Here is an 11,903-nt window from a genome sequence, read left to right on the forward strand (position 1 = left end):
CTTTGGAAAGGTCAAAAATATATTTCTAGAGTGGAATTTGGATTTTATGAAAATTGTTGATCTTTTTTTTCTTTAATTATAAGCAATAAATGCAAAAAAAAAAAAAAAAAAGTTTTGAATTACTTTGACTTTATTGTTTCAAGAGTTGGCTGTATTGGGATTTATATTAACCACTTTACATTTCTATTCAAGATTCACCAGCAATCATCAACTTACAAATATAAATTTGTCTGGAAAATATTCTGTTAAGCATCACATCATGACACGTCTGGCAAAGAGAAAGTGAAGCTTCTACTGATTTGGGAAAAGAATCTGACAGTAGAAATAACATTAACAATTTGAAATGCTCCCACAAAGCTAACCTTAACTAGTAGTTTCCACTTTGACTGAACTGCAGTCAGTTCCTGTTGTTCTGTAACGCTTCTATAAGGCTCTTGTTGTAGTCTGCCACCTGCTGGTAGACCACCTTAGCAACTGACTCGTAGTCGCTCTCCTGAGTCTTGGAAGCGATGACTGAAGGGAAAGTTAAAGAAAGTTTATTAAGACAATGTTCCTACTTACCATAATCAAATTCTCTTGATTCCTGAAGAAGGATAGCTGGAAGATTCCTTAGCAATAAACTCAAATGGCCACAATTATAGTTCAGACTAATTTTTACTTTTGAAGAGATATGAAAGTACTTGTAGTGAACACAGATAACAAAACGTTAGTTGTGCTAACCTTAAAATACTAATAAGTTTTGCTAACGCTGCCAGTATGGTAATTAGCAAAGCTAATGCTAATGCTACAACTAATATCTATCCTTGAAAGACTCCCAACTCTTGGGCATCAATTTAACATTAATATAATTTACACATTTTATAAACGTCTAACTACTTAAATTTGTGAAATTTTAGAGATGTCAAACTTTACTCAGCTGAACGTTTACAGAACAACCAAGCAGAACTGAAACATTAATCAGATTAATCATGATGATTGAAACACCTGTCAAATTGTTTAACTAGAGTATGTTCGAGAAAGAGGCCAAATAAAAAATCTGCAGATTGTGACAACATTTTTCATATGACTAATCAATAAATTGTAATCAATTACTAAAATAGTTGCTGCTCTGTCACCTAATAAGTTAGTCATTAAAAAATGTATTTATAGGTGGCTAAGTGCCAAATATCTTCAACACTATCAAAAAGGGCAACTTTCTAATTAAGCTTTGCTATTAAGTCTTTAGTGGAAAAAATATTTGAACTTGAACTGTTTGGTGCGTTCTGAGAAGGATACACTCTTTCATCACAAAGTTGTTCTGCTCCAAGTGCTGCCATTTCCTCTCCAGATTGGTCAGCTGAGACACCAAAGACACAAACACACACACACACACACCACTGAGTTCCAGAAAGAAACAAACGTGCTGAGAGCGTTCGGTTGGACATGTTGCCGCTCTAACCTGAGCGTGCGTCTCGTTCTCCTGCAGCTTGGTCTTGAGGGCTTCATGTTTCTGGTTCATCTCCTCCAGCAGCTGGAGGAAGGAGTTTCTGCGCTGACTCAGGGTCTGCTGCTCCTCCTGGAGCCTCTGCAGCAGCAGAACACAGCAGGCGCTCAGCGTTTGGGGAGGGTTGCTGCTGTGTCCCAGGAGCAGCGGGTCCTACCTTCCTCTTGTCGTCGGCGCTCCGCCTCAGGGCGTCCAGGTCTCTGTAGGTAAGCAGCTCCGTTTCCATGGTGCTGACCTGCTCCTTCAGGGTGCTGAGCTCGGCGCTGATCTTCCCCTCCAGCTGCTGAACCTTCTCCAGGTCCTGCTGCAGCCGGCGGGACTCTGCAGGAGGACAGGTCAGCCAGTCAAATCTTTGACTTTCCTCTGGGTTTGGGAGCGTTTGAGTTAAGGACCTGTGGTCAGGCCTCTGGCGGTGCTCTCTGATTGGACCACCTCCGTCTCCTTGCTGACCAGCACTTCCTGCATGTTCTTCAGCTCGCTGGCTGTCACCGTGTCGACGTGGCGCAGCCGCAACATGTTCTGGACACACAGAGCACACCTGCAGTTTTAATCGTCCTCCTCCTCATCATCATCAGTCTCTCGCGCTCACCCTGCTGCAGTGCTCCAGCAGAGACACGATGTCTTCCTGGCTCCTGGTCAGTTTCTGCTGCTCCTCGGCTCTGGACTCCTCAAACGAGTCCAGGAACCCTGAAACAGTCATCCATTAGAACACAGTGTCTGGAAAAAGTTCTACCCTTGTAATCCTTTAATGAACCAATCATCATCAACAAGATGTAGCTTTGAAAGGGCAGTATTATGTCTATAGTATCATTTTACCATCAGTTGTTATAAAACTGCTAAAAAATGTCATATTTTGTTGATCATGATGGATTCGTCACCGTCTGTCTGACTGTAACTCACTGTCTATTTCCTCCTCCTTCCTCTTCAGCTCCTTGTACTTCTGTTGGCACTCGCCTGATGACACAAAAAAGACTAATCATTCATTTGTATATTTCATTTGAAAAATGAATAGATAAGAACAGTTCAAGACACATAGGGAGCTGAGAGCATCATGCAGCAGCGTTACCCTGAGCTGCCTCTGAGTCCTGGTCCAGGTTCCGGATGTCCTCTGAAATTTGTCTCTTCCTGTCTCTGATCTCAGTGAGCCTGAGTACACACACATACACACACGTGCGCGCACACGCATGCAAACAAACATGATTACACCCAGCTGGCTCTAAGCTTTGAAATTAAAGTGTGAATACACACTGTCTCTCCATGCTGGCTATTTCCTGGTTGTCCTCCTTCACCTGAGAAGAAGAAAAAAAAACAGACAAAAATGAATCAAACTCATTTGGATTGAACAGAATCAGTCTACTTACACATTTTTCAAATGATTGGTGAATTTAATATCAAAATCAAAATTTTAATTTAATAGATGCATATATTTTTCAGTTTGTTGATGTATTATTCCCTATTTGGTCTGCGGGAGGTTCCGGCTCCTCCCTGAAGATTTCTACTTTAATTCCTGGTGATCCAAAATGTTTCTCATTTTGGAGCGAGCGCAATGTGAACGTTTCCCCCAGCAGTGAGGATGATGTCATATTCTGCTCTCTGCATGTTTCCTGTGTGTTTGTTGTTTCTGGATAAAAGGTTAAAGGCAGAAACTGCAGCTTTTGAGTTTGGAAGAAAAACTGCAGGTTTTAGAAACTTATCTTCCTCATCGCAGAGTCAAATGTAAATGTGCGCAAAACCTTGTTGAGATCCCACTAAAGTCGAAACACACAATTTCACAGTTACATTGTTTCCATTAAATAAGTCCACGTGAAAAAGTCATTACAAAACATGCCAAGCTGTCATTCTTCACTTCCTGTTGTTTTCGTCTTTTCTGCTGGTAGTAACATCCTGTTATTGATCATGTGATAGGTGGTCCCTTTCAGTTTTGCAAAATACAGGAATGATTTTGATGCGGCTGAAAAACCACCTCATTTAAAAAAGCCAGAGCTCCATATCAACAGATTAGTTTTTTCTAAATGTCAAATTATGCAATTTTAAGGTCAGTAGGAACAAAGCATCACAGAAAGACCACCGATTTGCTTCAGAAGTAGAAAGATGTTCTGGTTTGGTCAGATAAGACCAAACCAGAACCTTCTGCCCCGTAACCCTAAACACATGGTCCCAAAGAGGCTCCACCTGCTTCAGCAGCTTCTCCCTCTCCTCCTGGGGGGAGCCCAGGCTCCTGTGCTCGTCCTCCATGGCGTTGCGCTTCCCCTCCAGCGACGCCAACGTCTCATGAAGCCGAACCATTTCCTGTTTTATCTGTGAGTGGGACAGCTCCTGCAGACGGAAGACGAATGATGGACCTGGACCTGCTTCAGCACTGTGTTGTTTTGGCCCAAACTCACTGTCTCATAGTCTTCCTTCCTGGTTACCAGGACGTCCAACTCTTCCTGCAGGACCGCAAGCTCCTGCAAAAGCAAATCAAAAACAAGGAGGCGCGATTATCTCTAACTATTTCTGGGGAGATTTTGTTGTTGCTTTTTTTCTAGACATACCTGCAGCAGTTCTTCATTGGTTGTTGTCATGGAGAAATATTCGTCCCGCTTTGCAGAAGGCATTGCCTGGACAACTTCCTCAGCCACCTGCCTCTCCCTTCTGATCTCTTCCTCGATTGCCCGGATGACCTCTTCTCTCCTGCAGGTCAAACAAGCATGTCTGCCACTGATTGGCTGAAAAAAAACTAATGTTTCAAGTCACAGTCACACCCTAAAATCAAATGTAATGCTGTGATGAGACTCCAAACGAGAAACAGGTTGTTGTTTCAAATGTTTCCATAACAGATTAAATCATAAAAAGATTGCTGATGCTAAAGGACATACTGGATACTGATACTGATGTATCAGTATGGAAAACCTCAGACTAGAAAGAGGGTGTACTTCCTATATTTTTACAAGAATATACAAATCAAAACAGAATCACTGAAACAAAGAAAGCGATCTGATTTGTTCAGTGGTTTTGCATGTTTTCTCGGTAACAAGAGCAGGATATGGCTCAATCCTTCTTCTGAAACTCTTGCTTTATTTATCCAGGTTTAATACATGTGTGTTTATGAGAGGAACAAATATTGACCACTGGATATTTGAGGTTTTAGAATTAAATTCAAAGCAAATGATGTAGGTAATAAGAGATAAATAGTCAGCTTCTATTTTTGACAACTTTCATTTCATTGAAAATTTCACCTTGTGTTTAGTTCTTTTTTAAAGCGTTACTGAATGAGCCGCTTGGGCTGGTGATCCACATTAGTGTCATGATCAAATTGTGCTCTGATTTATTCCATATCAATAATCCTTGAGGATTCTCAATGTAACTACAATCTCTCCTCAGCACATGTTCAGCCTCAACAGGAAGTAAACCAATGAGGAAGTCCAGTTAGGAGGACTGACTTGATTGATTTGCTCACAGTAAAGAGTGTAGCACAATCTAAGTTATACAGGGAGCTACAGGGAGCAAGGGTCACTAGGTGTGCTGGCTGCTTATGGACAACGGGTGAAGGAGTTTGTATGTGTCAGTGCAGAAACCCAGGTAAGTGTCTTTTTAAGTATTCAAGTATTTTTAAATATGTGCTAAAGACTCTCAGTGCGTGTTCGGTTAAATAAATAGCTTGTATCAGCTTTTCTGTGTTGCATTAATGTTCATTTCCAAGCAACTTCTGCTCCTGTGTGTCAGCTGATCTTTACGATCTGGTCATATTCTTGTGCAAGACACTATTAGCCACAAGTCCAGGCCGTTGTTGCACCGATAAGTTTTGTGGATTCAACATTTTTGGATTTAGTTTCTATTTTATACAGAAATCAGAATCCTTAGCATTGGCAACAGAGGAGTAGTTAAAGAAGAGAAATCTGATGATGAAGCTTTAAGCTAGTAAAAATTAGTTTCTGTACTCATATGAGGATCAAAATCCCACTTTAGACGACTGCAAAGCCCTGCAAGAAACTTATGAGTAAATATTTAGCTTTTTGTATAGACTTGTTTGGCGAATATTTTGTTCTCCATTTGAATGACTCAATAATTATTTTCTACTTCATTAAAGTTTGATTTCCTCTACGCATCTTGCTTTTTATTCTCTCCCCAGTAAAACGATGGACAGATGCTGGCAGTTTCTCCTCCTGATGTGCCTTTCTGCAGTGGCTGAAATCGGAAAAGCAAATGATGCAGCGGTATGAAAAGTTTTAGGCCCTGTCTGTATGGGAACGCTCTTTCTAAAACAGGTTGTCGTTTCGAAAACACCCGCAATCCACCCAGGTCTGTCTCCATAAACGGTTTCATCCATACAGGAACAGTTACCAAAAACACAGGCGTCAAAACCCGCCTGGGGAGAATGGAACAAACACACACAATGGCCTCCACATAAGGTCAGCGGTGAACACTACAAGAAAACAAGAACGGCAAACAACAACACGTATATCGAATTATGCGCTACAGGTCGGGTTAGAGGTTGGCTAATAAGTTGGTGTTTTCACAAAATAGTTTCTTTCCAGTTTTCACTCTGGAACTGGAAAGGAAAAAAGTAGATTCTGTGTTGATGCTGGGCGTACACAGTTACAATCGTTCTTGTTTTCGAAGAAAAAGATGTTCCAATATAGACAGGTCTCCAACATATTTGATGTCCATGTTTCATTTTCTCCTCATTGTGGTTCTCTAATTGTTGTCCATCCTTCAGCTGGTCAAAAACCTGACAAATGTGCCTCTACAAGTCATCCCTCCAAATGACAAGTCAAATATTTCCATTCTGGTGATCAAAGGCAACCAGATCACTTTGAATGAGACGGACAAACAAGCCCTGATGACTTATCCAACACTAGTAGAACTGTATGTAGGTGAGAACCTCATCACTACTGTGCCAGCCAACTTCTTCTCTGGGTTATCACACCTGAGAGTCCTATCTCTAAGCAGAAACAACATCAGCAGGTAACTCTGAAAGCTGAATGCAGTGGATATGGTGTCCAGTTCTGTAACAAATTCCAATCAATTGATGACTTTTGATGTGTTTATGGTTCTTGTTCCAGTCTGGACCCTGAGGCTTTCTCTGGACTGGATGTTCTAGAAGAGCTGGACCTTTCCAATAACAAGTTGACAGATCTCTGTGACAAGACATTCACTAAGTTAAGAAGTCTAAAGGTAGGCTTTGAAAAGGCAAAAAGAATGCCTAACCTGTCCAGATTTCCTAAATAACCTCAAGAATCCTGAAAGAATGTACATGCAGACAGGTTTTGGTGATAAATATGATTCTTGGCCAAAAATGGTTGTAGAAGTGTGTAATAGACCTTCCTAACAATAGTGACCGTCACATTATAATGGAGGATGCTTTATAGAAATAAAAGAGGACTCTGGCACTAGAGGTATACACTTCCCAAGGTGTCAGTCCAATTACTGCTTTCCATTTATGTTAATTGATGGCAACAACTTGAACTGCTTATCTTAAGTAAGTTAAACTGATTCAAATTTTATAAAGTGTTTCCTGGCATCTACAAACTTTAACCCGGGTGTTATCATCAGACACTGCATCTACAAGAAAACCCATGGAACTGTTCCTGTCCTCTGCTTGACACCATTGGAAGGATGAAAGATGCAAATATCCCTTTTGGTACCAAGATTTCTTTGTATAAACACACAGAGACTCTCTGTAGTTGTTACTAAGAAATCTAAATTAAACATTCATGACTACTATCTATGTCTTGGTCTTTAGGGGAACCAAACATCACCTGTGCATCTCCAGCAGAGCAGAAAGGAAGAAATCTCCTGCATCCTATAAATCTTTGTTCTACATCATCACCAGTCATTGTGCATACGGACCATAAATCTCCAACACCACCGATCACCTCTCAACAATCTAAAGAAATCAACAATAAGCCAACAACCACTTCAACAAGTCAGAATTGTACCGTCAGCAAATGTAAGACATATTCTATGATGCACCTCTCTTCTATGCAAGTCATTCTTCCCTTTGACGTGGCACCCAAACGTTCTTAAAGGTCATATTGACACAGAAACCTTGGTTGGGTCATAACATTTCCTAAGCCTCTAAAAAACAACTAGTTAAACTGGCAGTTTTATTGTCTTTATCTCCACTCTGCAACCAGGTCAGAAACCTTTACCTGGACACACGTGGAAGTTCACAGCCTGTGTTGCTGCCTTGGGCCTGACCACATGCATACTCATCCTCACTGCCATCAAAGGACCTTCCTGGTACAAAAGCTTCCACAACTACAGACATCGAAAACTGGTTGAAGACGATGAAGAAGGAGGCCAGGACACCATGACAACCGAGACAGGAGGGTGCAAGAGCCAGCAGACGTTCACTTTTGAGGAACTGAGTCATCGGATACAGGAGCAAGAGGAGGACCAGGATGGATATTTTGAGGATCCATACATCAAGAGAATGGAGGATTCAGAGGAAGAGATACAATAAGGAACCAAATCTCACTGAGGGGCTGGTATCAAATTAGACTGAATCTATAAATGTTAGAGCTGTAAATGAACTTATGTAGTCCTTTACATAAGGGAAAGAACTAGTTTATGTAAACTAAGCTTGTTGTTTAGCTTCTATATACTGTGAATAATTATTGTCTGAGGTTTACTGATCCTTCTCCATGTCATCGTGTCTGATTAAATGAGCAGTGAAATCATGTTAAGAACAGGGTATCTGCAGGTTTAGGCAAATTTTCAGACCTTTTTAATGCAACATTAAATAATATTTAAGACAAAAAAAACTATAAATATAGGGGATGCTTGAGGGATTCTGGTGTTTTACAATCAAACGTAGCAAAAGTGATAAAATTTCTGGGTTGGTTTGTGGTTCTTGGCAGCAGCTTTGTGCTTCTCATATTGCTTACAGCTCTCTATTACCTTAACCCCCATAGTGCCAAGAATCGATATTTCTATGCCACAAAATGCACTGACACTCATGTGAGTAACAAAAACGAACATCATCCACCCAACTGATTATAAATTTACACTTACTTATTATGACTGACACTGAAATACTAGTGCATAGTAGCAAGCAGATATTAGCAGATAGTTAATGGTAGCCTCAACTGCCTCCAGTAACAGACAAATAAAAATTACATATATGAAATTAAGTACACTTGTCATGGCAAAATTTAAGACTTGTAATTATTGTTTTTAAATCATAAAACATTTATTTTAGGGATTAAAACTATTTCCTATCCATTGTCAGCACATGCTTATTTTGAAGAAATCAGCTGGGCTTTCTTAACTTTAATATAACTTTATTCCATTAGTTATGACTGAATAAAACTGAATAAATACAATCTGAATGTGTGTATATAATTGGAATTTCATGAATTATGTTTATTTTTTATGTATTTCTATGCGATGCGATATGAACCTGACCTGTATGTCTTGAAAGTGGCTTGAGATGATTTAAACAGAGCTATGGCTATGACTGTCCACTCCCGGAAATTATTACAACATCTAACTACCAGGAGTAATATTATGTTCAGAGTTATAGTATAAAATAAAGGTCGGTAGGGACAAAATGCAGACACAAATTGACTCCATTAATGACAGATTTCAGCTGTCACTATCAAAGACAAAAGTTAAAAGATGGAAATGAAAAACAGGCTCGGATGTGCCTTTTTTCCTTCAACTGTGCCCAACAAGTTTTTGCTGACCTGATTCTGAATATCTGATGAAAAAGTTGAGGTTTCCCTGATTTGAACAAGTACTTATGGTGAATATGAGAACCAGCGTAGTTACTGTGATATTGCCTTGAGGAACCTCAGTCAGTTCCTGTGTTATACCACTGCCTGCTAAGACATAGTGAAATGAACTGAATGATCCATACTCTCTCCTCTCTGTGAAGATGCTGTCGATGCTTCGTGCCTCGATGTCGTTCTGCGCTTTCAGCTGGGAAAACACAAAGTCAAACAGGAAGCAATGAGGAACAATGCTGAATGTGGTCTCGGGTAACTTTTCTAAGCAATTCCAGGTCATGCTCACCATGTTGTAGTCATTGATCATCTCCTCCATCTCTGTGTTGGTGTTGAGCTTGTCCACCAGCTGAAAACAGATTTGACATAAATAAGAGTAAAAAAAACCCAACAACCTCCCAGATCACCACCAAGACTGACGCTACAGTTGTGGTGACAGCAGCCAGGTACTTCCTGTTTACCATGTTGTAATCAGCCAGCTGGCCCTGCAAGTCCTTGAGCTCTGCAGCCAGACCCTCTGCCCTGCAACACACACATACAGCAAAAGGTTTATAACACGAGCGGATTTGAGCTCAGACTCACTGATTGCATCTTTATAATAGTGGCTAAATCCATCACAGACCTTTTCTCGTAGGAGACATAGACGGAGTTCTCCTGGTTGTAGTTCTCTATCTCTTTGTGCAGTTTGCTGGTCTCTGTGGTCAGTTCGTTGATTTTACTCCTAATGGTGAAAACAACAAAAACATTCATTTTCACGTCATAATGTCACCTAAAAGTTGGAATATGGAAGGATTTATGGAATATTCTGCAGTAACCCAGCACAGCGCCTTGCAAAATGACTCACACCTTTTCTTATTCTCTGTATTTTGTCTCTTTTTGCTCTGCTGTGAAAGAGAGCTGACTGACAGACCCACCAGGTCTGAGTGACTGTCACTAAATTAAGCAACTTTTCAGATCTCACTCAGACAGAAAAACAAAAAAGAAAAACAGTATCAGCCAAAATCGGAATCGGCAGCTCGGACAAGATGGGTGATCGGATATGATTGGTGGAGTTAAAAGATAATTTTAAACATATAATGATATTAATAATTTTGTTTGTCTACTGAATGTGATACTTAATTAAATGAAGACAGTGGTGAAAAAATGTGAAAAGATTGAAGGGATGAGATGTAATACTGCTTTAGCTAACACACAAGTATATTTTTTTTTACATGTGAATTTGCTTCATTTTATTTTCCTAACTATATTGTTCCCTACATAAACTAAAAGTAATAATAATGATAATAATCACACTTAAACAGCTTACTAGAAGAAATGATTGTGTTGGTAAATGTGGCCACAATCTGCTGGTTATCATGTTACCTGAGGAGACCCAGGTAGTAGGATTTATCCAGAATCTGTCTCTGAGGCCCTTCAGAAAGGAAAGCCAGGAGGGACAAAGTTGAAAAGTGACAGAAAAAAAAACAGAGAGAGAGAGCAAGAGAGAGAAACGGTGACTTTGTTACTTTCACTCATATAAAAGGAACCCGTCCACAAACAGCAGTTTATTTAGAGGCAAAGACAAGCCTCTTTAACTATACCTTTCATTCCCGTCTTCATCCCACTGAGACCCTGCTGGGTGATGGGCCTGTCAGCCACTTTAATGGCTGCTGCCAGGACTCCAGGAGAGGGGATGGCCCCTCTCATACCTGGGTGCCCACTGGTAGTTGGAACCATCTGGAAAACATCACTATCAGAATGACCCTTTGATTAAAAACCCAGTGTTGTGCAGCAGCAGTTGTCCTGTAAGGACAGCGTTGATATCTTTCCTGTTTGGCATTTTCTTATTTTTATACAAGTACAGCAGCTTATGAATTCGATATTTTTTTAGAGCTCATATTTAATTTTATTTAATCATACATTCAAGCCTTTATTTGACTGATGAGTAGTATTGCGTTTTCTTAAGCTGATGACCAAAAGTTCCCTCAAGTTCCCTCGGTGGTTCGATCTCACTGAAGGTAAACTGTGAAAGTTTAGTCGTCATATCTGGCTCGCTGTTAAGCAATGAGAACTAAGACATCGGGACGCCGCGGAGCTTTTACCCCGGTTGATACTCGTATCGCGGTGGGAGGAGGTCGCACTGCTGTCGGGGGTCTCCCGGCACCAGGAACCGCAGTCCCACTCCGACTCATCGGCCTGGCAATGCCGGAAGGTGGTCTCTGGCTCGCCATGATGCCTGAAACCAAGGGATGGATAAATGACAACGAGCGAACATTCACATTGATATTACGGTAGCCTTTTTGACCAGCTTTCCTTTTAATATCCTCGTTTGTCTTGAAGCTCTTTGCTCCTGTAATCTAAACATTTTCTAATCCTGAGAACATTCATGTCAAAATGACGTTTATTCCAGCCACAAACTATTGCTTAACATTACCTTTAGCTTTAGCTTTAGCCTCGGACAATGTAGCTCAGTTCGGAACCTTTAATTTTCTGTGGTTGCTGAAGTTCTCCGACCTAAACAGAAAAGCAACACCATTCCAACGAAAGCTAACGTTCATGCGATGTTGACGTTACCCCGGTAACCGTCGTCTTCTTCTTGATTTTTTTCCTCTCGACTGTTAGCAAGGAACGTTAAGTATGTTTTACCGCCACCTACTGGTATGGGAGTGTCGCCTCCTTCCTTCTTATATGTCATTGAAAACATGCTTGCCCCCTAGCATCTAACAGAA

The 11,903-nt window shown here is 40.6% G+C and overlaps 1 protein-coding gene across 1 annotated transcript; it reads right to left on the bottom strand.

The window, feature by feature from the left end:
- Positions 1–109: 109 nt before the first annotated feature.
- Positions 110–11,770, bottom strand: ift74 (intraflagellar transport 74). Its single transcript, XM_055037449.1, has 20 exons — positions 11,609–11,770; positions 11,277–11,410; positions 10,776–10,911; positions 10,558–10,606; positions 9,818–9,916; positions 9,657–9,717; positions 9,485–9,544; positions 9,330–9,391; positions 4,018–4,156; positions 3,868–3,930; positions 3,656–3,799; positions 2,732–2,772; positions 2,550–2,629; positions 2,384–2,437; positions 2,073–2,170; positions 1,876–2,002; positions 1,641–1,804; positions 1,439–1,564; positions 1,276–1,336; positions 110–513 (listed from the first exon to the last, which is right to left on the bottom strand). Exons 2-20 carry the CDS (start codon positions 11,403–11,405, stop codon positions 398–400), a joined length of 1,809 nt encoding a protein of 602 aa, XP_054893424.1. The 5' UTR covers positions 11,406–11,410; positions 11,609–11,770; the 3' UTR covers positions 110–397.
- Between the last annotated feature and the right edge of the window lie 133 nt (positions 11,771–11,903).

The sequence above is a fragment of the Poeciliopsis prolifica genome, unplaced genomic scaffold, assembly GCF_027474105.1.
Source record: "Poeciliopsis prolifica strain line A6 unplaced genomic scaffold, Auburn_PproV2 SCAFFOLD012, whole genome shotgun sequence".
Taxonomy (NCBI): domain Eukaryota; kingdom Metazoa; phylum Chordata; class Actinopteri; order Cyprinodontiformes; family Poeciliidae; genus Poeciliopsis; species Poeciliopsis prolifica.